Source organism: Drosophila novamexicana, unplaced genomic scaffold (genome assembly GCF_003285875.2).
Source record: "Drosophila novamexicana strain 15010-1031.04,08,12 unplaced genomic scaffold, DnovRS2.1 tig00000121-arrow-pilon, whole genome shotgun sequence".
In the NCBI taxonomy this organism is placed as follows: Eukaryota; Metazoa; Arthropoda; class Insecta; order Diptera; family Drosophilidae; genus Drosophila; species Drosophila novamexicana.
In genome coordinates, this window is record NW_020824773.1 from 3,222,249 (window position 1) to 3,246,107 (window position 23,859).

At 39.6% G+C, this 23,859-nt stretch overlaps 6 protein-coding genes across 7 annotated transcripts; all 6 read left to right on the plus strand.

The window, feature by feature from the left end:
- Positions 1 to 292: 292 nt before the first annotated feature.
- Positions 293 to 7,134, plus strand: LOC115758111 (cathepsin L). Its single transcript, XM_030698635.1, has 4 exons — positions 293 to 445; positions 1,715 to 1,812; positions 5,908 to 6,122; positions 6,190 to 7,134. The coding sequence occupies exons 2-4, from the start codon at positions 1,720 to 1,722 to the stop codon at positions 6,899 to 6,901; spliced, it is 1,020 nt and encodes a 339-aa protein (XP_030554495.1). The 5' UTR covers positions 293 to 445; positions 1,715 to 1,719; the 3' UTR covers positions 6,902 to 7,134.
- Positions 7,135 to 7,537: 403 nt separating this feature from the next.
- Positions 7,538 to 9,100, plus strand: LOC115758110 (probable phenylalanine--tRNA ligase, mitochondrial). The gene is made up of 2 exons (XM_030698634.1): positions 7,538 to 8,827; positions 8,891 to 9,100. The coding sequence occupies exons 1-2, from the start codon at positions 7,607 to 7,609 to the stop codon at positions 9,056 to 9,058; spliced, it is 1,389 nt and encodes a 462-aa protein (XP_030554494.1). The 5' UTR covers positions 7,538 to 7,606; the 3' UTR covers positions 9,059 to 9,100.
- Positions 9,101 to 9,199: 99 nt separating this feature from the next.
- Positions 9,200 to 11,011, plus strand: LOC115757801 (CAAX prenyl protease 1 homolog). Its single transcript, XM_030698219.1, has 2 exons — positions 9,200 to 9,366; positions 9,580 to 11,011. Exons 1-2 carry the CDS (start codon positions 9,274 to 9,276, stop codon positions 10,843 to 10,845), a joined length of 1,359 nt encoding a protein of 452 aa, XP_030554079.1. The 5' UTR covers positions 9,200 to 9,273; the 3' UTR covers positions 10,846 to 11,011.
- Positions 11,012 to 11,065: 54 nt separating this feature from the next.
- On the plus strand, positions 11,066 to 12,597 carry LOC115757802 (CAAX prenyl protease 1 homolog). The gene is made up of 2 exons (XM_030698220.1): positions 11,066 to 11,196; positions 11,266 to 12,597. Exons 1-2 carry the CDS (start codon positions 11,095 to 11,097, stop codon positions 12,514 to 12,516), a joined length of 1,353 nt encoding a protein of 450 aa, XP_030554080.1. The 5' UTR covers positions 11,066 to 11,094; the 3' UTR covers positions 12,517 to 12,597.
- A 3-nt stretch (positions 12,598 to 12,600) lies between these two features.
- LOC115757799 (CAAX prenyl protease 1 homolog) lies at positions 12,601 to 14,140 on the plus strand. 2 transcript variants are annotated; one of them, XM_030698217.1, is made up of 2 exons: positions 12,601 to 12,795; positions 12,868 to 14,140. In XM_030698217.1, exons 1-2 carry the CDS (start codon positions 12,685 to 12,687, stop codon positions 14,119 to 14,121), a joined length of 1,365 nt encoding a protein of 454 aa, XP_030554077.1. In that variant the 5' UTR covers positions 12,601 to 12,684; the 3' UTR covers positions 14,122 to 14,140. The 2 variants fall into 2 exon arrangements, with proteins under 2 accessions (XP_030554077.1, XP_030554078.1); XM_030698218.1 differs by having other exon boundaries at positions 12,713 to 12,795; positions 12,865 to 14,140.
- A 41-nt stretch (positions 14,141 to 14,181) lies between these two features.
- On the plus strand, positions 14,182 to 15,894 carry LOC115757803. Its single transcript, XM_030698221.1, has 3 exons — positions 14,182 to 14,340; positions 14,406 to 14,858; positions 15,596 to 15,894. Exons 1-3 carry the CDS (start codon positions 14,294 to 14,296, stop codon positions 15,807 to 15,809), a joined length of 714 nt encoding a protein of 237 aa, XP_030554081.1. The 5' UTR covers positions 14,182 to 14,293; the 3' UTR covers positions 15,810 to 15,894.
- Positions 15,895 to 23,859: the final 7,965 nt, after the last annotated feature.

Sequence of the window (23,859 nt, forward strand, 5' to 3'; positions counted from 1 at the left end):
AGTCGAGGCTGCCACTCTGGTATAATTGGTACGTTATTTATATAATATAAAACTGAATCCTTGTCAATTTTACAACTACACCTAAACAATCTAATATATTATGTATTATTATTTTAATGTAATTACATTCATTAATATAATGGTACATTTAGTTTCACTAAGGTGGCAGCCTGTTAACAGTCTGGCAATCTTAATTGGAAGTGCCAGTATGACCATATATGAAAAAGAGTTACATACATATATTTAAGATTTCTTGGCAACAACAATTTGCTGATGGATTTATTTTAAACCGAAAAGTGTTCGAGTGAAGTGCTCAGGCAAAAGCTAATAGCTAATAATTAAATAAAAGGAAAAAGTACTAATTTAATTCAATTTTAAAGTAGTGTTTGACTCAAACGTTAAAGTTAGAACGCAATAAGTTGCAAAGTGTCATTCAGTTAAAAAGGTAAGAAATTAATTTCCGCATAATCACAGCTAAACACAACGCATTTTCATGTCCGCATTGGAATACTTAACTGTTTATTAGTTAAATAAATGCACGTCATGTATTTTAATGTTTAGTCGCCATTGTCTGCGGTTTCCCCTCTCTGCCTCTTTCTCACACGTTCCAGCAGCATCGCTTTTTCAATTCTATTCCCCTATCTATTCGTCTCTTATTTACTTGTCCCTTTGGCGTCTTTGTTTATTGCGCTCGCCGCCATTTCTTGCTGCTGCTGTTTCTGCGCATTTGGTTTTCAGCTGTTGCTTCACTCTTTGCTTTGGCCTATTTTTCTGTTTGTCTTATCAATACGATTTTTGCTCTCTTTCCATACTCTATTTTTTATTTATATGCAAGTGTGTGTCTGCTGATTCACCTTGCCCATGAGTTGCAAAACCTGTTTTAACCCTCGCACTTGGCGCAATTATTGTGATGTTGCTGTAACAAATACGTTTATCAATACCCTATAAAACTAACGGCAGCCACAAGAGCAAAGAGTAGAGGCGAAAAGGAAAAACAACAAACACAAGGCGAATGTCCGATAAGATAACGACAGAAACTTTTCGAATTCGAAAATGAGCAAAAACTAAACTGTGCATTCGCATTGATTGCACTCAAATTGTTCGGTACTTTTTTTTTTTTTTGTTTATCTGCTTTGTTGGCATATCCGCCCACTGGCGTCGCATCTGTTCATTGGTCATGTATGTGGCCCATGTTATCTACATAAATCGCTAACGCTGCAAACTTAACATTGCGACGCTTTGTTATTTACTGTTGTTGTTTTTGCTGCTGCTGATGAAATTCAGCTTTTTGGCTACAACTTTTTGTTGTTTGTTTATACGAAAGCTGAGAAGCTTGTTTGTGCTTTCTGTGTGTGGGCCAAGATATGATCGAAATCGTTACTTTGTAGTCACTTATAAATTTTACGTATTTATAAAAGAGTTTTTTGATTTAATATTTGAATTTTTTAAACAATAACGAAAGTTTAAATTGGTAATAGTTGATTTGTTTAAAGAAGTCACGAGATCAAGTTAACTTTTACTGGCAGTGACTTAGTCACAGTTAACTTAGTCACATTAAGCCTTTTTTAGCTCATCTCTAGGCCGAATGTTAAAAGCTCATCACGTGACGAGCTGTCGTTAAGCTCAAAACTAATTAAAGCTCGGCTTAATTAATATTTTGTATGTTATTTTCAATTGTTTAAATTTGTAATTGTTGATCTGCTTGTAATTCTAGCTAAAATGCGCATTTTATTCGCTCTATTGGCCCTGGTGGCTGTGGCGCAGGCCGTTTCCTATGCCGATGTTATCAAGGAGGAGTGGCAGACCTTCAAGGTGAGTAATACGCGGGAGATACGACGAAAGAAAGGGCTAGGGGACGACGACAGACGACTCGAATGCCAAACCAACTGTTTTGTGGCAGGTGTCAAATGCAGGTTGCATGATTAATGCCTTTGTTAATTTAGTTATTGAAGCCATTGTTCCAAGCTTTTGATGCATATCTGGGCGCTGAGTCATGCGGCTGGTTGTTGTTGTTCTTGTTGTTGTTGTTGTTGCAAGCAGCATATGTTGCAGCTAAGCTGATTAAAAGCCAGTCACATGCCGGCTCACATGACTCGCGGCTCGATGCCGATCTATCTAGAATTCTGTCACATGAGTTCCTGATAGAGGCGACGCGTCGGCTTTGTTGTACCGTTATGCGGCACAGCCTCAATGATAAGCCCGCATTCCAGCTTGTGTCAGGCGGCCGCGTTCACAGATAAGCAATTCGCATACAATTCCTAAAGCGTTTAACCCTAAGCAATTGCCCTGTTCTGAATCATTGGTATTTGTTTATTTCTTTTTCATCAATGATTGATTTGTAATTATTGCTGTTTAATTTGTGGCCACTTGGCCCAGCTCTTTGGTTCTTTGTCTCTGCCTGCGCTAGTTTACGGCGTAGAGCGCTTTGAACTCTCTATTTACCAGCTTATCAGTTATTGTTTGCAATATATGTACGGGGTTCGACGCTTATCGGGGATGGAACGCTTCAAAGGTTTCCAGCTCTGTCTAGACTAAATAGACTAAACTGAACTAGTTGCAAATTACATTTAAATAGTCAATGCATTTGTAATGCGTCTTAATTAAATCTTAAATCAGCACCGCGCACAAAAATTTAAAGGAGCCATGTTCATTGCTTACAAAGGATTTGTTTGATTTCGGGCATAATAAGCTAACCAAAACTTAAATTTTCCATTCGTGATTGCCTTTTTTAAATTTAAATTTGAATTGCCGTTCTATACATATTCTTTATATATATCTGCTTAATATAAAAAAGACCCGCATTGTGATCTTTTTCAATTTTGAATTTGTAACAGCCCAACTTTAAAACGAGCTACGCAAAGTGTTGCCTACTTTTGCGCGCTGCAAAAAATTTGCTGCACACTAAAAAAGGAGTAGCATAAGCGACAGGCGCATTCAAAATTCTTTGCTTTTGCACACGGCGCTGATTGGTCAGCGCTATCGATAGACAAATTGCAATCTGTATACATTTCGGGCCAGGAGTTTAGTGTTCACTAACACATATGCAAATTTATTGTAAGCTAATTGTGTTTATTGAGGTCTGCACATTCCGATCGAAGTGGAATACACAAAACGAACGCTAGGCAGAGATGACTTTTGATCCGAATATGTTGCGATAAGCGTGTGAAAGGCGGCCCCCCCTCAAACACTGTCAATCAAAATTGTTTTCATTTTTTTTTTTTCCATTCAATGATCATCATCTCAATTTATGCGCAAATGGCAAATAAAAAAAAAAACAATAATAATAAAGTTGAACAGCGTCAGAATTCTCGGAAATGGCGTGTGACTTGCTGTGGGGCTTATCACTTGGGTTAATGCTTGTTTTTGCTATGTGTTGTGAGACGAAAAGCTCGCGCGCTTTTTGTTGTGCTGTTTTGCAAACTGCACGAAAATAGGAGACGAAAGGGAATTAACAAGTGGGCGATTACTCTTGCGCTTAGTGTGCGTGTTTGTGGATATTGGCATGCTATAACCGGTTCACATTTTGCATATACATATGTACATCATGTGTACATATGCATGCACACATCCTAATAAATCATTGCTCTTATACGAAAGCGATCAAAAATAAACAGGTTCGCTGCATGCGGAACGGTTTCGATTCCTGCATGCATACATAAAAACATATTTACAAATACACAAATAGCATTTGATATACACGCTTCGTGCATATGCATGTGTACGTGTGTGTTCTTTTTTTGGTGCTGCCATGTGTGCGTACATCGCGCGGCGAACCATGCGGGCAGACTACTACTTTTGATATTACCCACCCGACGTTCAAAGCAAACAGACGCAACACTGGCTGCGAGCGGCGAGCGCAGAACCAACAAGAGAGAGCGAGCGCGCGCGCGCGCCAAAATCAAAACTTGGGGATGCAAGAGAGAGGAGAGATTGTGAGGAAACTGTAAGACATTTAAGGAAAGCACACGCGTCATTCAGAAAAACGTGTTAACGCTAGCGAGAAACAACTAAAAAGAAAACGGCTCAATCAAGCAAAATTATATAAAGCACATAAAAAAGAAATGGCCGCCTCGCCAAGTGATTTGGATATTATTGTCGATGTTGTGGTGCCTGTGGTGTTCGTAATTACAACATGTGTTATCAACTGTTTTGTGCTGGGATACATACTGCATAAACGGCGGAAATATGGAAATTTGGCCGAGCAAAAGGCGGCAGACGCATGTGCTGCATACGATGAGCCCACAACTTCCGCGGCCGCAGTAGCAGCGCCCGCTGCTGCGACAAACGCAGCAGCTGATGACAGCTGCTCCATTGAAATGGAGCGACTGTAGCGGCGCGCCAGTGTTGCCTTCGCGTTTAATTTAAATTAAGTACAAAAATAGTCTTAACGGATACTCAGCGTCATTTGGGCCATTTGCTGTATTAACAGAAAATATATTGACAAATTGAAAAGAAACAATAAACACAAACAAAACGAAGTGCAAGCCAAGCAACAACTAAACTAGCAGCAATAAATTGAATAACAAAAAACAACAACAAATATTCAGTCAACGAATCAATACAAAAGCCGTATATTCAGACTTAAGTCTAAATTTACATATATTTGTACCTTTAAGCGCATGTGCATTTAATTACTGTTCCTACGTTTTGTTTATTAACTTTTTACTGAGCCAGGCGACGCCTTTTTTTTAAAATGTGTAAATTTTTTAAATAAACGAACAAAAATTTTATTTCCAAATGCGAAAAATCAATAAAGTTCGGGCCGGGTTTTTCTCTACTTCTTCGCATATGACCCACCCCCTCCGCCTGCGTCTACAGGCGCTACAAGTTGCTGGGGCAGCTGAATTATGGCAATTATATCAATTATATGCAGGAACGAGAACCGCCAAACACTCGAGATGACTGGGCACCTATCGGAGCAAGTCATCCAACAACAAGAACAACAACAACAACAACAATTATTATCATCAGCAAAGCAGCCCTCATCATCAACATCATCATCATCATCATCATCATCATCATCGTCATCCGGTCAGGGCGTCAATTGCTGCTTTGACTCTTGTAATTAGACTTTATGTGGGCTGATGCCAGTTTGACCAGTTTGTTTGACAGCACTTGGTGAATTTTTACTGTACCAAATTAATGTTTGTCATTCCATTGATACCCTGTAACCATGGCAAATTAATGCAAATCAAAGGGTATATTGCAGTCATGTCATACAAGAACACGTTTGGCATTTAAATGGCATATTTAACACCTGAAAATTTCATAACAATCAGTTAATAGACACGAATGTCATTTGAGCATGAGACTTTTCACAGTTTCTGGGTCAGGGGTAAGAAGAAGCGCATCGATATAGATGACTATGAATGTATTTTGGTTACAGGGTATTTCCTAGTCAGGTTCGTTCGACCAGCTTGCTCTGTTACCTGTTTTTTTTTTGTACTATCCTGTTCAGCATTTTTTTTACAACTTTTACCCAAATTGTTAACAGGCTCGTAAACATGTTTATGGCTAGTTTTATGGGCCTACTGGGTTTTAGCTGGTGCCACCTTTTTGTTTCTGGGCTCCGATAAGAGGTGTCACGGCTTATCTCCTTAGATGCTTAAGAGCAATAAATTTAAAATGAATCGGAATCCGAATCGATGCTTTGCTTTGAGCGCAAACATTAGGTAAATCTGAACTTCGCCCGCCCCTGAACTGGGGTGGGCTGGGCGTGTGCATTCGCCGGCGTAGCCGTGGAGCTATCTAATCGCGGCCCGTGGAGAGTAGGTACAATGCTAATAACAAGACCTGATAACACAGTCGAAACACATTCGCTGATAAGCACAAGTCGTCGTGAGTGGCATATACACTTGTTTATATATGTATATATACTTATATACACGCTCCTCTCTCCCATTGCAGCTGGAGCATCGCAAGAACTATCTGGATGAGACCGAGGAGCGTTTTCGCCTGAAGATCTTCAATGAGAACAAACACAAGATTGCCAAGCACAATCAGCGCTATGCCGCCGGCGAAGTTAGCTTTAAGATGGCCGTTAACAAGTACGCGGATATGTTGCATCATGAGTTCCATACGACAATGAATGGCTTCAACTACACGCTGCACAAGCAGCTGCGGTGAGCATCCCCCCCTTATTCAAGCCATACAACACCAGTTCTTATATTGAATCGTCTATCCTTATAGTGCATCTGATCCCAGCTTTGTGGGCGTGACGTTCATCTCGCCGGAGCATGTCAAGATACCCAAGTCTGTGGATTGGCGCAGCAAGGGCGCTGTTACCGAGATCAAGGATCAGGGACATTGCGGCAGCTGTTGGGCCTTCTCCAGCACCGGCGCTTTGGAGGGTCAGCATTTCCGTAAGGCAGGCACTTTGATCTCGCTCTCCGAGCAGAATCTGGTCGATTGCTCCACCAAGTACGGCAACAATGGCTGCAATGGTGGTCTGATGGACAATGCCTTCCGTTATATTAAGGATAATGGTGGTATCGATACCGAGAAATCGTATCCGTATGAGGGCATTGATGATTCCTGCCATTTCAACAAGGCCACCATTGGCGCCACGGATCGCGGATCCGTTGATATACCCCAGGGTGATGAGAAAAAGATGGCTGAGGCTGTGGCCACCATTGGACCCGTTTCGGTTGCGATTGATGCCTCTCACGAGTCCTTCCAGTTCTACTCCGAGGGCATCTACAATGAGCCACAGTGTGATCCACAAAATCTGGATCATGGTGTGCTCGTCGTGGGCTATGGCACCGATGAAAGTGGCCAGGACTATTGGCTGGTCAAGAACTCGTGGGGTACCACCTGGGGCGACAAGGGCTTCATCAAGATGGCGCGCAATGCAGACAATCAGTGCGGCATTGCCTCAGCCTCCAGCTATCCGCTGGTCTAGAACAACATATATGCACCACCGCTCAACCTCATTTATTTAATCACAGAGAAGGACCTCTATATTCCGAAGCGAGCATCTCAAAAGTAAACTTATAATTTAATGGGCATATGTTACGATCTGCAAAACTCATCATCGCATTTTTTATATGATTTGCCATTAAAAGTGAATACAAATTAGGCATATTACAATGTTGATGTTTTGTACAAAATAATAAAAAATATTTTTAAAGAGAACTCAATTTCTTTTAAGTACCGGCATGAAAAATAATCAAATCATAAGTATAGAAGGCAGACTACCAATTATTAATTGTAATAAAACCAATATTTGAATGGATGCCTTGCTAGATTCAATATGAAGAATGAAGACTGGCACCATAACCCGGGAAAGTCAGGCTCACAAACTGAACCTAAAGGCTAGACAATAGAGTGCAACGTGAAACGAGCCTAGGAGATATTTTTGATATGACAGCCAGTTTGAATAAACAAATACACTAAAAATTGTTGAAATTTGCACTGATAAGCGCCGATTGTCGACTGTAATTGTAAATTAGTTAACAGCCCTGGTAAGTGGTACCGATGTTATTTAACATCGATACATTTTGGGCGCACGCCTATCGATACTATCGATACAATAGAAGCAGCTGTTGTTTTATAATACATAGAATGCAATATTTGGCCAGTTAGTAAATAAAAAACAACATAGAAAATGCTATTGACGCTGCGTGTGCACGGCTCGCGTCTGTGTTTGGGCATTACGGGCCAACAGCGCCGTCGCTTGTTGGCCAGCAGTGCCGCTGAGGAGGCCAAGAAACTAACGACGCCCCAGCAGCCGTTGCAATTGGAAATCAATGGAGGCACGTACGCCACGGACAGCTGGACGAATGTGACCCCAAAGATTTTGTCTCACCTGGGACTCAATAAGCATCTGCAGCGGGATCATCCGTTGTCGATAATGCGCCAGCGCATTGTCAACTATTTTTATGGCGCTTATCGCAATCAGCGCGGAAATCCACTATTTTCCGTCTATGACCAACTCAATCCGGTGGTGACGGTGCAGCAGAACTTTGATAATCTGCTTATTCCCAGCGATCATGTGAGTCGCCAGAAATCGGACTGTTATTATATCAATCGGGAGCACTTGCTGCGCGCCCACACGACGGCACATCAGGTGCAGTTGATATCTGGTGGATTGGACAACTTTCTGGTTGTTGGTGAGGTCTATAGGCGCGATGAGATCGACAGCACACATTATCCGGTGTTCCATCAGGCGGACGCAGTGCGTCTGGTCACCAAAGATAAGCTCTTCGAGCGCAATCCTGGCCTGGAACTGTTCGAGGAGACGTGGAGCGGTTCGCTCGCAGATCCAAAGCGCATTTTATCCTCATCCAAGTGCATGGACCAGACTAAGCAGCCCTGCCACACCCTCGAGGCCGTCAAGCTGATGGAGCACGAGATGAAGCACGTGCTGGTTGGCCTGACCAAGGAGCTATTTGGTCCGCGTATCAAGTATCGCTGGGTGGACACCTATTTTCCCTTTACACAGCCATCTTGGGAGCTGGAAATATACTTCAAGGACAACTGGCTGGAGGTGCTCGGCTGCGGCATTATGCGCCACGAGATACTTCAGCAGGCGGGCGTGCATCAGTCAATCGGTTATGCTTTTGGCGTGGGCCTGGAGCGCCTGGCTATGATACTATTCGATATACCAGATATTCGATTGTTTTGGTCCAATGACAGTGGGTTCCTATCACAGTTCAGTGAGCAGGATCTGCATAACCAGCCCAAGTACAAAGCCATCTCACATTATCCGCAGTGTACAAACGATTTATCCTTCTGGCTGCCGCCCGATGTAGAGGTCTATGCTGGCTTCTCACCCAACGACTTCTATGACCTGGTGCGCTCGGTAGCTGGGGATGTCGTGGAACAGGTGCGTTACATGTTAGCAAAAACACATATGTACATAATAGCTAGTTATTTTTGGAATTTCCAGATACGCTTGGTGGACAAATTCAAGCATCCAAAGACGGGCAAATCCAGCGTATGCTTTCGGATTGTCTATCGTCATATGGAGCGCACTATGACGCAGGCTGAGGTCAATGAGATGCACAAGCAGATAGCCGATGCTAGTGTGGAGAGTTTTAATGTGCAAATACGCTAGTCTTAATTAAAAAATTGTTTTAATCCGAAAATAGTAAAATAAATTGACATTTTTTTGAAAAACTTTGTGCGTTTGCTCAAAGTAATCGATGCTTTTGCTGTACAATCGATACTCGAACGCTTTGCAACACTTTTTTAAAGCCTTTATGTGCAAGCCGTAGAGTGCGGCGTTGTTGAAGTATACGTCTTTATTAATTTTATGAAATTCAGGTGAAAATGTCCACATTAGAAGCAGACACCGTGCTGTACAGCATATTGGCATTGGTCATCATTGAGAATGCACTGGAAATCTATATAGCCGTACGCCAGGTGAGTCAATATGGGCGTATGCCGGCACGTGCCAGTATTTTAAGGCGGCAATTAATGTTTGCTTGTATTTTATGATGCATCTGTGCACGTACATACGTGTTGATATATATATATATATTTAGCGGCACGTTAAATGTCAACCAAGTTCGTTGATTGCCATAGCAATTGTTGTTAATGAAACGCACTCTCCCTCTGCCTATCCCTGACTCGCAGGTGAAAGTCTATCGCAGTGCGTTGACTGTGCCCAATGAGCTCAAGGCGCACATGAGCGAGGAGACGTTCCATAAGGCGCGCAAATATGGCCTGGATCAGGAGAACTTTGGGATATTCAAGGCGCTGCTTATGGATGTGCTGCTGCTCTGCTTGGAACTCTATGTGGGACTTATTGCGTTGATCTGGCAGCTGTCGTTGAATGTGGTCGAACGTCTGCACTGGGACGCCAGCAATGAGATAGTCGTCAGTCTGGTTTTTGTCCTAATCTCGAATGTGTTGTCCACATTCAAATCGCTGCCGTTCAAGCTGTACAAAATCTTTGTACTGGAGGAGAAGCATGGCTTCAATAAGCAAACGGCAGGCTTCTTTGCCTGGGATCAACTGAAGGGCTTCCTGGTCACACAAGTGGTTATGCTGCCCATTACGGCGGCCATCATATTCATTGTGCAACGTGGCGGCGATAATTTCTTCATCTGGCTGTGGATCTTCACTGGCGTCATATCGCTGGTGCTGCTCACCATTTATCCGATCTTCATTGCCCCGCTGTTTGACAAGTACACGCCGTTGGAGCAGGGCCCGTTGCGCAAGTCAATTGAGGATTTGGCCGCATCACTTAAGTTTCCGCTAACGAAGCTATACGTGGTTGAGGGCTCCAAGCGTTCCTCGCATAGCAATGCCTATTTCTACGGCCTGTGGAACTCCAAGCGTATTGTGCTATTCGATACGTTGTTGCTGAACAAAGGCAAGGCCGACGATTCGGAGCTGACGGATGATGAGAAGGGCAAGGGCTGCACGGATGAGGAGGTGCTGGCAGTGTTGGGCCACGAGCTGGGCCACTGGAAGCTGGGACATGTGACCAAGAATATTGTCATTATGGAGGTGCATCTGTTGCTCATGTTTCTAGTCTTTGGCTATCTGTTCAAGTATGCACCCTTCTATGAGGCACTCGGCTTCCAGCCCGGCACACGACCCATACTCGTCGGTCTATTGATTGTCTTCACGTATGTGATGGCACCCTATAATGCGATCATAAACTTTGCGATGACCATATTGTCGCGTCGCTACGAATATCAGGCGGATGAGTTTGCCCATAAGCTGGGTTTTGAGCATCAACTGGGCCGTGCACTGATCAAGCTCAATTTGGATAATTTAGGTTTTCCTGTCTACGATTGGTTGTACTCCACCTGGAATCATTCGCATCCCACGCTGCTGCAGCGTCTGGCACGCCTCAAAGAGCTGGGCCAGTCACAGAAGAAGGTGCAGTAAATGCCAGGGCAAGTTGCCCCTTCAAGTTTCTAGACCAAAGCATTTAGCTTCTCACACTCTCTCTCTCTCGCTCCGTATTGTATCGTATTGTAGTAGCCCCTTGTTTAGTTGTATATTGTGTAGATTTCAATAAAGCAAGCGATAGCCAGGACTTTGAAAACGAAAACAAAAATGTATATGAAAAATTCTAAAATATGTATATCGTATGTATTTGGCTAAAATGTCAAATTTAAGTTGGGGGCACAAACAATGACTGGCTCCTTCTGGAACGATCCCGCCATTATACTCTATCTCCTTATAGTCGTACTGGTCGCGGATAGTCTCTGGTCGCTGTATCTGCTGCTGCGCGAGGTAATAATGCCATATTCATATGCCATATGCCATCCAGTCCAAACTGTGCCCCTAAAATCTCTCTTGCAGATCCTTATTGTCTATGATGTGCCCCAAGTGCCGGGGGTGCTGGGTCCATATTTATCACAGGAATTGTTTAACAAAATGCGCACATACAAGCTACACAAGAGCTGGTTCATCATAGTCAATACGCTATTTGTGGTCATCATTTGCGGCTGCCTTGAATTGTATTTTGGCTTCTATGCGTTCGTTTGGCGCGTGGCCGGCAAATGCGTTATCTGGGATTGGATGAAGCACGAGGTGTGCCTGTCCATCATATATGTGTTCCTACTTAGCATTTACATCACAATCAAATCTCTGCCGGGTCACATCTATGAGAGATGGTGCATAACCAGCCTGGTAAAGCGACCCAAGACGAGGTGGTTGCATCGCATTCTTTGCGATATTCTCGACACCATCTGCTCGCTGCTGTTGATGGCATTGGTGGTCAGTGTAGTGGTCCTGATGGTGCAGTTTTTGGGTCAGTATGCCTTTCTGGGTCTGTATGCGGCTGCCGTCATGCTGACCGTGGTGGTCATTTTGCTGGTGCCGTGCATCATTGATCCGTTCATTGGCAAACGTGTGCCGCTCGAAAATCTAGCACTGCAAGCGGATCTGGAGTACCTAACTGCTCGCGTCAGGTTTCCCATTCGTCAGGTCTACATCATACGCGTTCGGGATCCCAGTGTCGGCAGCAATGCCTTCTTCTATGGGTGCTGCTGCCTGAAGCGCATTGTGATCTTTGATACGCTGCTGTTGAATCGTGGCCGGCACAGTCCCGCCCAGATGCCGGCGGAAGACCAGGGCAAGGGCCTGACCAATGCGCAGGTGGTCGCTGTAGTTGCCCACGAGCTGGGCCACTGGAAGAATGGGCACTTTTACAAGGCGATTGTGATGTTCCAAGTGCATTTATTGCTGACCCTTCTGCTCTTTATCATCTGTTTTCCCCATGGACCCATCTATCAGGCGGTTGGCTTTGAGCCGGGCCTACAGCCAATCGTTGCCGGATTTATCATCATTTTTGGATTTGTGCTGACGCCATATTTCACTATCTCGAATGTGCTAATGCTAACGATGACGCGCCAATTTGAATATCAGGCAGATAAGTTTGCCTTCACGCTGGGCCATGCCATCCATCTGAGGCAGGCGCTGCTCAAGCTCTATGCGGATAACTTGTCATTTCCGATATCGGACGGCTGCTATTCCAGTTGGCATCATACGCACCCAACAATGCTGCACCGTCTGGGGCGCTTGGAGCAGCTCGAGGCGTCCAGATCCTGAACAAAGTAGCTTCGCATACATCTGTTATCTGCCATTTAGCTGCCATTTTTCGAGTATAAATATATACACATACATTGACATACTCGTATATGTGTGCTATCTTCATTGTTGATTGTTTTCTTTGTCATTATTGTTGTTTGTTTTGGAAACATGATCTTATCCTGAGCGATGGTATTCTACGACACTTGGCCGAAGCTAGAACCGCGCCATCTGCTTTATATACTGATGCTGGTGTTATTCATTGATCACATATGGGAAATAATCTTGGCCAAGCGACAGGTGAGTTGTCATTGATGTGGGTTACTTTCGCCAAGCTCTCACCGATTCCCTAAACGTATTTTTGTCCAGTAGCAACTGACCTGCCTGGGCGCCATTTTGGTGCCGGAGGAGCTGCGTGGCATAATACCGCCGGAAATCTATCATCGCGCCCGCATCTATGAGCTGCACAAAATGGAGTTGGTCATCTGGAAGCATGTCATGGATATGATAATTAGTTTATTGGAATTGTATTTTGGCTTCTATCCGTTTGTCTGGGGTCTGGCCACCAGCACCCTGGCCAGCCTGACCAGCGAAGAGGTTTGGATTAGCCTGATCTTTGTATTCTACTTGACCATCTATATAACGCTGCGTTGCCTGCCCGTGCTGCTTTACGACAAGTGCATATTGGAGCTGCGCTACGGGACACAGCAGCGTTTTCCCTGTTATATATACTTTTGCATGGGCCTATTGTCCATTGTCCTCTCACAGATCATCCTTGCACCTTTGACCATGCTGATTGTGTTTAGTGTTCAGTCGCTTGGTTATTATTTTTTTCTATATTTCTGGGTATTGTGGGCTCTGTTCACGATATTTTTGGTCTTCTTTCTGCCCTACCTATGCATTCCATGCATTGGTCATCAGCGTCGCCTGCCGCCGGGCACCACCCTCTATGCGGATATCAAACAAGTCTGTGATGTGACCAGATTTCCCATGTCTCGTGTCTTTATTATCAGAACCAAATCGATGCAGTATAGCAACGCCTATTTCTATGGCAGCTGCTGCCTGAAGCGCATTGTCATCTTCGATACGCTGCTTTATAATAAGGGTCTGCCCATCCAGGAGCTGCAGCCCTACGAGGTGGGACGCGGCCTGAGCAATCCACAGGTGGTGGCCGTTGTTGCCCATGAGCTGGGCCATTGGAGGAAGGGACATTTCTATAAGGCCACATTAATAATGAAGGTGCACTTCCTGCTGACCATGGTGCTATTCGGCCTGCTCTTCCACTGCCCGCAGCTGTATCAGGCAGTCGGATTTGTGCCGGGCCTGTGTCCAATTATTGTCGGCTTCATTATTGTGCTGCGCTTTGCGATGACGCCATACCTGACGCTGGCCAATTTTCTGATGTTGTGGAATTTGCGCCGTTTCGAGTATGCAGCGGATCGCTTTGCCCACCGATTGGGCTACTCCATGCAGCTGCGCCTGGCGCTGATCAAGATCTATGCGGATCACATGAGCTTTCCGGTCTACGACAGCTGCTATGCACGCTGGCATCACACGCATCCGACCATATTGCAGCGCCTGGCCTATCAGCAGCGCCTGGACACGGAGGCCTACTACAATGACTAGCGAAGCAATCAGAGCTCTCTTTTTTTCTCTATAAATTTTAAGTTTATTTTTTTTTTTAGTAGCCAGTGAGATTAGTTTCGTATTTGTTGTCGTTTTTTTTTCTCTTTTTGTAATCATTTGTAAAAATTCGCTCGAATTTCAGTTACGGAAGCAAATTACTTATTAAGCGGCCATGCCCCTTGGACGCATCACCAAATTGAATGTTAACATTGACAAGTGGTGAGTGAAGCGATCTTGAGTCTTGTTTTATGTGAAATCTCAATCCTCCTCTATCCCGTTCACAGTCAGACGCATATCTCGTATGAAGACTATTCCACGCGTTTTGTCATGAACAATCCGTCCGGATTTGTTTTCCGCAGCAAAGGCAACGCCAATTGTCGCTGCTGCCAGGACTGTGCCAGCCAGGCTGTCGGCTTTCTCAAACGCCATTTCGGATTGGGCGGCAGTATCACAAAGACGCCTTCCCTATGTAATTTGCTTTTAACTGTTGGTCTTGACGAATACGCATTTATCGAAGTGAGGCACATCGAGGAGCCGTCGGTTTCGGCGAATACGAGCGAACACGAGCAGAGCCAGCTGCACACCTGGCACATGGAGGAGTTGCCTCTGGTATTGCCGCAGCGTGCCACCAAATTGGAAAGGATCAAGGGAAAGCTGCAAGTGTTATCTCTCGCTTGGCATCTGGACAGCTGCAAGTGCCGAAATTTCACCGCCAACGATTATGCGCTGCCCAAATGGTACGTTTATATACCATTCCGGCAAACGGTTTTCAATATTATTGTTATTGGCTCGTGCGAAATTAAAATCTATCTGCACTACCTGGAGAGCCCCCGTATTCAACCAGAGAATTTTAATTTCCGCAATCGTCTAAAATAATATTTTATATAGAATCTTTCAAGAACAAACAAAGACTTGGAGTCAGTCAACTGAAAAAAGAGTTGTAATCAAGGTTTTTTCCAAAATTTCCCATCCCTTTTGGTAGTAATATAGAAGGCTATCAGTTGCAGTTTTCCATATTCCACCTAAGCCAGTGGATTTTTGAAAAAGTGTGAAACCCGTCTTCAGGGTATTTTTACAAAGATCGTAGGAAATTACTTAAAAGCCAAGCGGCAGGAAACAAAGAGTTTTTCTACAACCATTTCCACCAATTTTCAACCCTTGCCGAGGAAATGTTCGAAAATCGCATCATAATTTTCATGTACATAAAAAGCAGTTAGGGTGTGAAAGACTTAAAAGTTATATAAGCTAGTCAGTTAATTTAGAATACAGTGAAAATTCTCATAACGGACAGTCAGATTAGGCGGACATCCCTTTTGGGCGGACATTTTCAGTCAAATTGTTGTGAATCAAGCAATACCCATACCCATAAAACGGACTCTTTTTGACTCAATTGTCTCTGTCCGTTTCAGAGAGTTTTCCCTGTATATACATAATTAGTTAGTTATCCATTAACACAATGTTTTACTACAAGCAGCCACTGTCTGAAGATCAAGGAGACCATGGACTATATAAACGAGGTGGTCGGCGAGATGCCCACGCAGGAGCAACAGGAGGAGGAGGCTTCCAAGAGTGATATTCGCATCATGCCCGATATGAATGCCAATATAATTGGGATCAATGCGCTGCTTCAAAAGCTAAGCGAACTGCTGGAGGAGCAGAACTATGAGCAGGGCAATGTGCCGCAATAGCTTGAACAAAAAGCAAACAATATCTTCCACGTGTCTTGAGATTGTGATCTATCGATAGTTTATTAAAACACACATTTTCATTTCATAGAATTTTTGCTTGACATATATGTATGTATGTAGGTTGTATATATATATATATATATATATATATATATATATATATATATATATATATATGACTATATATGTATATATATATATATACTATATATGTATATATATATATATATGTGGAGCATCGATAATAAGGACATTTTTTGTATGCTGCGTTGGTTATGGGGACAATTCGCTCTTTTGGGGACTGACCTTAAAATTTTTAGGACTGGAATGTCTCTTTTGGGGACTTTTCATAATTCTTCATAATTCTTAGTTCTTAGAAGAAACCTAAGGGTTAATAAAAATAACAATACCTTTTCTTAACATTATCCAACCAGCACTTTGCCTGTACCTCAAATACTATAATTTTTATATTATCTTAAAGTTGGTCCACTTTATGGCGAGAAGATTTTTCGGGAACACAGATTTTAAATGCGTTTGCTGACATCTGCATAACTATGATGTAATCTGATTAGGTTTATTTTGCATGCATTTGATCATTAAAAAAGAACAAAACACAATTCGTACGCTAGTTCTCCCATAATATATGTTTTTTACTAATATGTATATATCCTCATTTGGTCGATGTGGCAACTCTACGAAATGAAAATGAAATGAAACAAACTCCATTTAGGGTAACGTGTTTTATGGGGACTCAGTTCCCGAAATACTCTCAGTATATAACACAAAAATTGTTCGTTATAATGTACTTTATATATAAGGTAAGTTTTAGGGACAAAAACGCAACGTGTATTATAAGGACACAGGAACGATGAGATTTGGTCCAGTTCACACTTCAATTTAGTAAATAACAGTCAAATAGCTGTCCCCAAAAACATACTGATTTTATATAAATATAGAGACTCATATATAGAGGTTATGAGGACTAGGGAACAGTGAATTTCGATAAAACTCACTAAACTAAATAAATATAACGCGAAACCACATAAGACTCAGCAATATTTTATTAAATTTATACATTTTAAATTTAGTGGCAGACTGGCTTAATTGAAATTAAGAGTCAAATTTATTTTGAATGTAGTTTTGGATCACTTTAGGTTAAAGTAAAATTAATAATGTGAATTAACATAAATGACGTTATTAAATACATGCATTTAAAATGAATTTTTTTTTAATTCCAAAATTTTTTAACATAAATTAATATTAATATACGAAAAAGTATAATCCACTTATTTTAAATATGGTCAACATATTTATTATTTAATCTATTTGCGGAGTTCCTTGATTTAGCCTTGCGCTGATTATCTATCCATGTTTTTACTTGCGCCGGTGTCCTACATTTTAGATATGTAGAATTATTTATAACTGTGTTGCATTGATTAAGTGACGGCAATCCTTTAAGCGACAACAGGTCGCCAAAAGCCTGGTATATTTCTTCACGCTCTTCATTCGACCACCGGTTTCTTATCGTTTTTCCAAATGATGATCCTGTTAAATAATAGAGTTTAATACAATTTAGTGTGAAAAAGAATAACGTTTTAGTAATATAGAAAAATATTAAAAACTTTGCAGTCGGTTGCAACCGTCGCAATACTCAATCATAGACCAATAACAGATTAATACAGCCTACCAGAACAATTTATTAGGTGATATCAATTTTAAACATTCGCCACGCACCCAGTCAATCGTAGGCAAACTAATTTTTATCGATCTTCAGAGTAGTCCATCAATAGTATTCATGAAAAAGTTAGTCAAGCTCTAAGATTCTGTAAGATTTGCGATTGTGCAATTTAAAACGATTTTTAGGATTTACAACGCCCCCAGTGGTCGTCATTATATAATTGTAGCACTTTACCTATCGTGGATATATACGTGTATATATTTCAAGCCCAAAGTTTCTAACTTCAATGGGCCCGCAAAATAAGCACGATATATTTTTTCACTTTGCGAATGAGGATAAATAGGACAGACTAATCGCAATGCATGTAAGCACGTGACAAAAATATGTAGGTTGCAATTCAATACTCACTACTTGGACGCTTTCCTTTTGCATTGGATTTTTCTACAATTTCATCATCGGAAATATTAAATTCGCTTTCTGATCGCTGTTCAGAATAATCTGATTCCGAATCCTCTAAAGGATCATCTGCAAAATACATTTTAAGTATAATGTAAAAACATTGACAATAGGGCTTATTGGATAAGTAATTATTAGATAAGTTAAAATATTATATTCTACACAATAACTACACTTAGTATCACTCACAACCTTGATGAATATATTTACTCACTTTCTTTTAACTGATCAAGGGCTACTGTGTTTTCATCCTCAACATTATTTCCAAGAGCTGCCATAAGCATCTGGGATACTTCGGCAATCTCCGCTACTGTTACAGGGATTCTGTAGATTTCTTTGTGTATATCTTTATGATGACCCATAAAATTGGCAAGCCTATCAATTTGGACATCTTCGACGTTAAGCATCGATGTATAGGTAGCTAAATGCTTTCGAAGCATCGTTCCCCTTAAGGCCCCTGGGCAGCGAGCCCCACACTCCAGGGCAAATCTTTTTAGAATGGGGCAAGCCCGTACATACTGCTTTGCTAAAGGCTTGGCGTTAGGCACGCTAAATATGTAATCATTATTTTTCTTAACACCAGCTCTTTTACGATATTTAAGAATAGTTTCAATACAATACTTGTCAAACGGTGTGAGCAGCACTGGCACAGTTCGATTTAGTTTTCCACGGATAGTCAACCTTGTGTATTTTTGAGCAATTTCTCTAGTTTCTTTCGTGAGACGGTCGAAGTTTTCTTTATCCACATTTTCATCGATGGCGTGGCCTGTTAGATAGTTCTCAATTGTTAGTCTTTCAATTTCACCAGCTCTACGGCGGTTAAAAATTTGAAGGCCAATTAGTGTGCTTTGTATTAACGATGTCCATGACAAAAAATCAAACTTAATTTTCAGCACACTAAGAGAATTTTCAGACTTTTTTATCACATAATCAAAAAGTTTTTTGATGTCTTCTTTACATGGTAAGATAGTTGGTAGAGCTCTCTTTTTCTTTGACTGATCTTCTATAGCTTTTTTGTTTATAAAAAGAGGGATTTCGGTTTCCCATAGAACAAGAAAATCTTTAATTATTTTTTTTTTTTCATGATTTTGTGTTTTTATGCAATGAGTCCATAATATTTTTGCGCACTTTTTAATTAAAGTTGTAAGGTTCGTTGCGACTGAAGGTGTTTTAAAAAACAACAAAGAAGAGTCCCACTGAGCCACTTTTCTGATACAAGATATCATTAAATCCAAATGTTTGGGATTAATGGCGTCTTTAAGTTCCTGTATCTCATTGGGTTCAGATTTTTTTATTTCACATAATAGTCTGCTTAGCAATCTCATGTTTGCTCTGATCATATCGTACTGAAGTTCGCCGTGCTTCATAGATTCTGCGTTTGCGAATAAAACAATCAATTCATCATATATCAGATTCCGAGAAATTGGATCATCATTTAAAACAGGCATTATTTTTGTGCGCACAACGTCGTTTGCACTTTTATGCATAAAGCCGGTTTTGGAGCGACCTTGTTTAAGCAAGTCACGAGTTCCTTTCTTATGATCGCTGCCTTTGCAATTATTAATATGACTTCGTATTGTGCTTTTGGGAAAAAATCCAGAACATCCCTTGCAACATATGAAATCAACAACTTCATTTTTAGAATTAACTCGCTTTTGACGGGGCACGATTAGAGTTCCATTATTTAACGATGCATCGATATTATGGATATAATCACCATTTTTTCTAATTTCATCAATAAGTAATCTCCGAGTTTTGTCATTTTTCGGCAGGCATATGAATTTTTGTACTTGCGGCTCATTTTTATGAACAAGCTGCAAGTGACGAGCGAATTTTGTTTGCAACTTATTGCAAAATAAGCAAAAATGTTTCTTACAATTTTTTTGGGTTTTCGCAGTTTGAATAATCAAATCCCTGACATCACTTAGTGGAGTTTCAGTTGTGTAAGTAAAAACTTGTTTATTGGTTGAATTATTTAAAATGCTGGACTGGTTAGTTATATCCGGAGTATAACTGGAATCGAATCCATGAGTGGAATCTGGACAGTTAGTATTAAGCGATTGAAATGTATCATTTATCGTTGAATGATTTTGATTTTTTGCCGATGAATCTAGCCTATCATAGCCAAATTCGTTAAGTAGTTCCAAAGATCTTCTATTAGTCGATGAATTTTTAGTTGTATTGATAAATTCTTCGGATGCATCTATTTGAATATATTTAATAATAAATATATAACGAGGAATCCATATTAATTATTACTGGACATAATTCAATATTTTAAGTAAATATTTCGTATCTAATATAGTAGCACCAGGAGCTGTGCCTATATACATATTTAAGAACATTTATTTTACTTAACTTTCAGACCTGTAAGGATGTGATAGTATGACATAGTGTATACCTCCACTTCACTTGCAGTTAATTAATCATTCGGATGTGTCTCTATTACATCTTATATTTTAATGTATACAATTATTTTTATATTACGTTAAGCAGAATGAACGTTATTAAAAAATGTATATCTGTACTGATCATGATAAGCATTTTATTTATATATAGATAAATATTTATATTTTTCATTACCTTTACTAGAAACATATTAATATGAGACGAGAACAAGACAGCTGATAGGAACACAAACTAGCTGGAACGAACACGAATCAGTTAACAAACTATAAATTGGGTGATGTCAAGTATATAAAGTTAGCATTAGTAAATAAATATTAAAATTAGCAAAAAACGGTTTAGATATGTCGGGAGGCATATAGCTTAAAAGAGAATATACTAATCCAAGTAACGCAATGACGGATTGTTTCTTTGATATAGTAATTTTATGATAAGTTAATCAGATCTTACCAATATGAAAAATTTTTAATTCATAACATATAAGGTATTGAATCTTTTAATGTATATCTTCAGATTCTGGCTTTGAAACTGTGCTAATCAAAATTATACACATTTAACGCTTAAAATTGTGAAGGATTGCATTTATTTGCTGTGTCACTATTTGACTTATCTTTAAAAGTCAAATTTAACATTAGAATTTTAAACGGACATTAATATTGCAAGTACTGGATTTATCTTCATTCGTTGCTGATTCACTTTCATTTAATTTAGTGCCTGCTTCTAGTGTCTATAAATATTTTAGGTATAAGGGAAAGTTTCCTTTCATTTTTGTTTCATAATTTTGTGTTTAATTGCAATGAGTCCATAATATTTTTGCTTACTCTTTTATTAAAGTTGTAAGGTTCGTTGCGACTGAAGGTGTTTTTAAAAAAAACTTCGAAGAACTGAGCAACTTTTCTGATACAAGATATTAAATCCAAATGTTTGGGATAAATGGCGTCTTTAAGTTCCTATATCTCATTGGAATCCGATTTTTTATTTCATGTAATAGTCTGCTTATCAATTTCATTTTTGCTCTGATCATATCGTACTGAAGGTCGCCGTGCTTCATAGAGTCTACGTTTGCAAATAAAATAACGTCACTTGCACTTTTATGCATTGGGCAGGTTTTAGATCGACCTTGTTTAAGCAAGTCACGAGTTCGTTTTTTATGTTCGCTGCCGTTGCAATTATTTATGACTCCGCATTGTGGTTTTGGGGAAAAATCCAGAACATCCCTTGCAACATTTGACAAAATATTAGTCTTTAGAGTTAACTGGCTTTTGACAGGGCATGATTAGAGTTTCGTTATTTAATTATGCATCGATATTATCGATTTTATCGCTATTTTTCCAAATCTCAATAATAAGTTATCTGCTAATTATATCATTTTTCAAGGGTCATAAAAATGTTTTTACTTGCAGCTAATTATTATGTACGAACTGCAAGTGACGAGCTAATTTTGTTTGTAATTTATTACAGAAAAAGCAAAAATAAAAGTTACAATTTTTTGGGTTTTCGCAGTTGGAATAATCAAATCCCTTACATCACTTAGTGGAGTTACAGTTGTGTACGTTGAACCTTTTTTTTTGTTGGAACACTTTATATAGTGCTGGACTTACTTAACTACTTGGGTGGAACGTAGATAATTAGTACCAAGCGATTGATATGTATAGAATGCTTTTGCTTTTTTGATGGTGAGACTGGCCAACAAGAGGCCAGGCAAGGGATAAGTATTTTATTTATACATTTATTTCTTTTACATATTAATATAAGACGGACACAAGACAGCTGAATCAAACACATAATAGCTGGAGCAAACACAAAACAGGTAAGAATCCATAAGGTGAGTATTCTCAAGTATATAAAGTTAGCTTTAGTTAAAATATACAAATATATATAAATAATATAAATAATATATAATAAGGATGTACGTCAGAAGGCATATGGCGTACAAGAGAATATTCTAATTTAAGAAATGTAATGACAAATTGTGTATATTATATAGTATTTTTATGATAATTTCCTCAGATGTTGCCAATATGATTAACTCATAATACAATTTAAGACTGAACACTCAATAATAAATATATCACAATATATAACTCTGCCAGAAATTTTATGCAAATGATTTTTTATTTAGTCCTATTGGGCTTAATTTACTTATTTGCATACATACCGAAAGCTTCAAATTGGCCCGGGTTGCACTTATTTGTTGTGTCACTTTCTAAATTAAAGTCTGCTACTGGCGCGCCTTTAAAAGACAATGTTAATTAATTAATTTTAATATGACGTTAGTGTTTTACTTACTGGATTTATCTTCGTTAGTTGTTGATTCACTTTCACTGAACTTAGTGGCTGCTTCTAGTAATTCTATAAATATTTTATGTATTATTAATTTAAAAGTAACAAAATTGTTATATATGTACACACCATTATTAAGTTTCTGACATTGCTTCTCCAATATTTCTCGATCTTCTAAAGAAATATAAGAACATATACATACAAATACATATAATTATTGAAGGGAGAAATGTCAAGCCCAACTTACCATTCGAATCAATAATTTCCGCTTCAAAACTGCCTTTGCTGAATTTTGCAATGCAAATTTTACACCCTTCGTCTATTTTAATTTTTTTTTTTGGCAATACATAATATTGCTCGCACTTAATTAAGAAATACATCCTCTCGCACGCTTTCCAGAAATTTAATGGCGCCAAGTTTTCGAGCTACGCGACGAGTCAACACACGACAAGTCAAGTCATTTCTGTAAATATACTTTTAAGGCAGCTCTGCACTATCAAATTGAATACTCGAAACGCGTTCATTTTGCTCGTTTGATGGTAATCGATATTTATGCAATTAAAATAAGAGTAAAATAAGATGTGAGAAATATATTTGATTGATGATGGATGGTGATCACGAAAGCGGTCATAAAGAATAACTGCTAGCGGAAATAACTGTTTTAATTGGGAAAAAAATTAAGCCCTTTTTTTGTTAATAGATTCTTATTTTCATGCTACTATCGATATCTTACTTACATGTGAAGCAAGGTTTGTATTACGTCATAATACAAATAGAAAATACATTTTACTCTTCATGCATTATTATTAAACATTTCATGTTGCTTAATTAAACTAAGTTAATAATAAAAATTACCTATAGATGCCCGATTAATTGTAAGCATTTTTAACTAAAGACTCTAACTTAAAAATACGTTTTACATATATGGGCCTTGTACGTGATTTGAGTTAATAAAAAAACCAAGCTTATAAATAAAAAATTTGTTTTATTTTTTTATACTAAAATCACGTACAAATATATTTATAACAAAATTTTATTAGGTAAGAGTCGATAGTTAAATTTTCTTACGATAACTTGACTTTGGTCAAGATATCTTGAAAAAAAAAATTATTTTTTCTTACAACTTAATTATCGACCAATCGTTCCTCTAGCAATTATATGTTATAATGTTGCTTAATTAAACAAAGTTAATAATAATGCTTATATTTATAAAATACATGTTTGTCT

Coding starts and splice junctions, on each gene's coding strand:
- LOC115758111 (XM_030698635.1), top strand. CDS start 1,720: ATGCGCATTTTATTCGCTCTATTGGCCCTGGTGGCTGTGGCGCAGGCC. Junction 1,813..5,907: donor AGGAGTGGCAGACCTTCAAG/GTGAGTAATACG, acceptor CTCCCATTGCAG/CTGGAGCATCGCAAGAACTA. Junction 6,123..6,189: donor ACGCTGCACAAGCAGCTGCG/GTGAGCATCCCC, acceptor CTATCCTTATAG/TGCATCTGATCCCAGCTTTG.
- LOC115758110 (XM_030698634.1), top strand. CDS start 7,607: ATGCTATTGACGCTGCGTGTGCACGGCTCGCGTCTGTGTTTGGGCATT. Junction 8,828..8,890: donor CTGGGGATGTCGTGGAACAG/GTGCGTTACATG, acceptor TGGAATTTCCAG/ATACGCTTGGTGGACAAATT.
- LOC115757801 (XM_030698219.1), top strand. CDS start 9,274: ATGTCCACATTAGAAGCAGACACCGTGCTGTACAGCATATTGGCATTG. Junction 9,367..9,579: donor TCTATATAGCCGTACGCCAG/GTGAGTCAATAT, acceptor CCTGACTCGCAG/GTGAAAGTCTATCGCAGTGC.
- LOC115757802 (XM_030698220.1), top strand. CDS start 11,095: ATGACTGGCTCCTTCTGGAACGATCCCGCCATTATACTCTATCTCCTT. Junction 11,197..11,265: donor TGTATCTGCTGCTGCGCGAG/GTAATAATGCCA, acceptor TCTCTCTTGCAG/ATCCTTATTGTCTATGATGT.
- LOC115757799 (XM_030698217.1), top strand. CDS start 12,685: ATGGTATTCTACGACACTTGGCCGAAGCTAGAACCGCGCCATCTGCTT. Junction 12,796..12,867: donor TAATCTTGGCCAAGCGACAG/GTGAGTTGTCAT, acceptor TTTGTCCAGTAG/CAACTGACCTGCCTGGGCGC.
- LOC115757803 (XM_030698221.1), top strand. CDS start 14,294: ATGCCCCTTGGACGCATCACCAAATTGAATGTTAACATTGACAAGTG. Junction 14,341..14,405: donor AATGTTAACATTGACAAGTG/GTGAGTGAAGCG, acceptor TCCCGTTCACAG/TCAGACGCATATCTCGTATG. Junction 14,859..15,595: donor GATTATGCGCTGCCCAAATG/GTACGTTTATAT, acceptor TACTACAAGCAG/CCACTGTCTGAAGATCAAGG.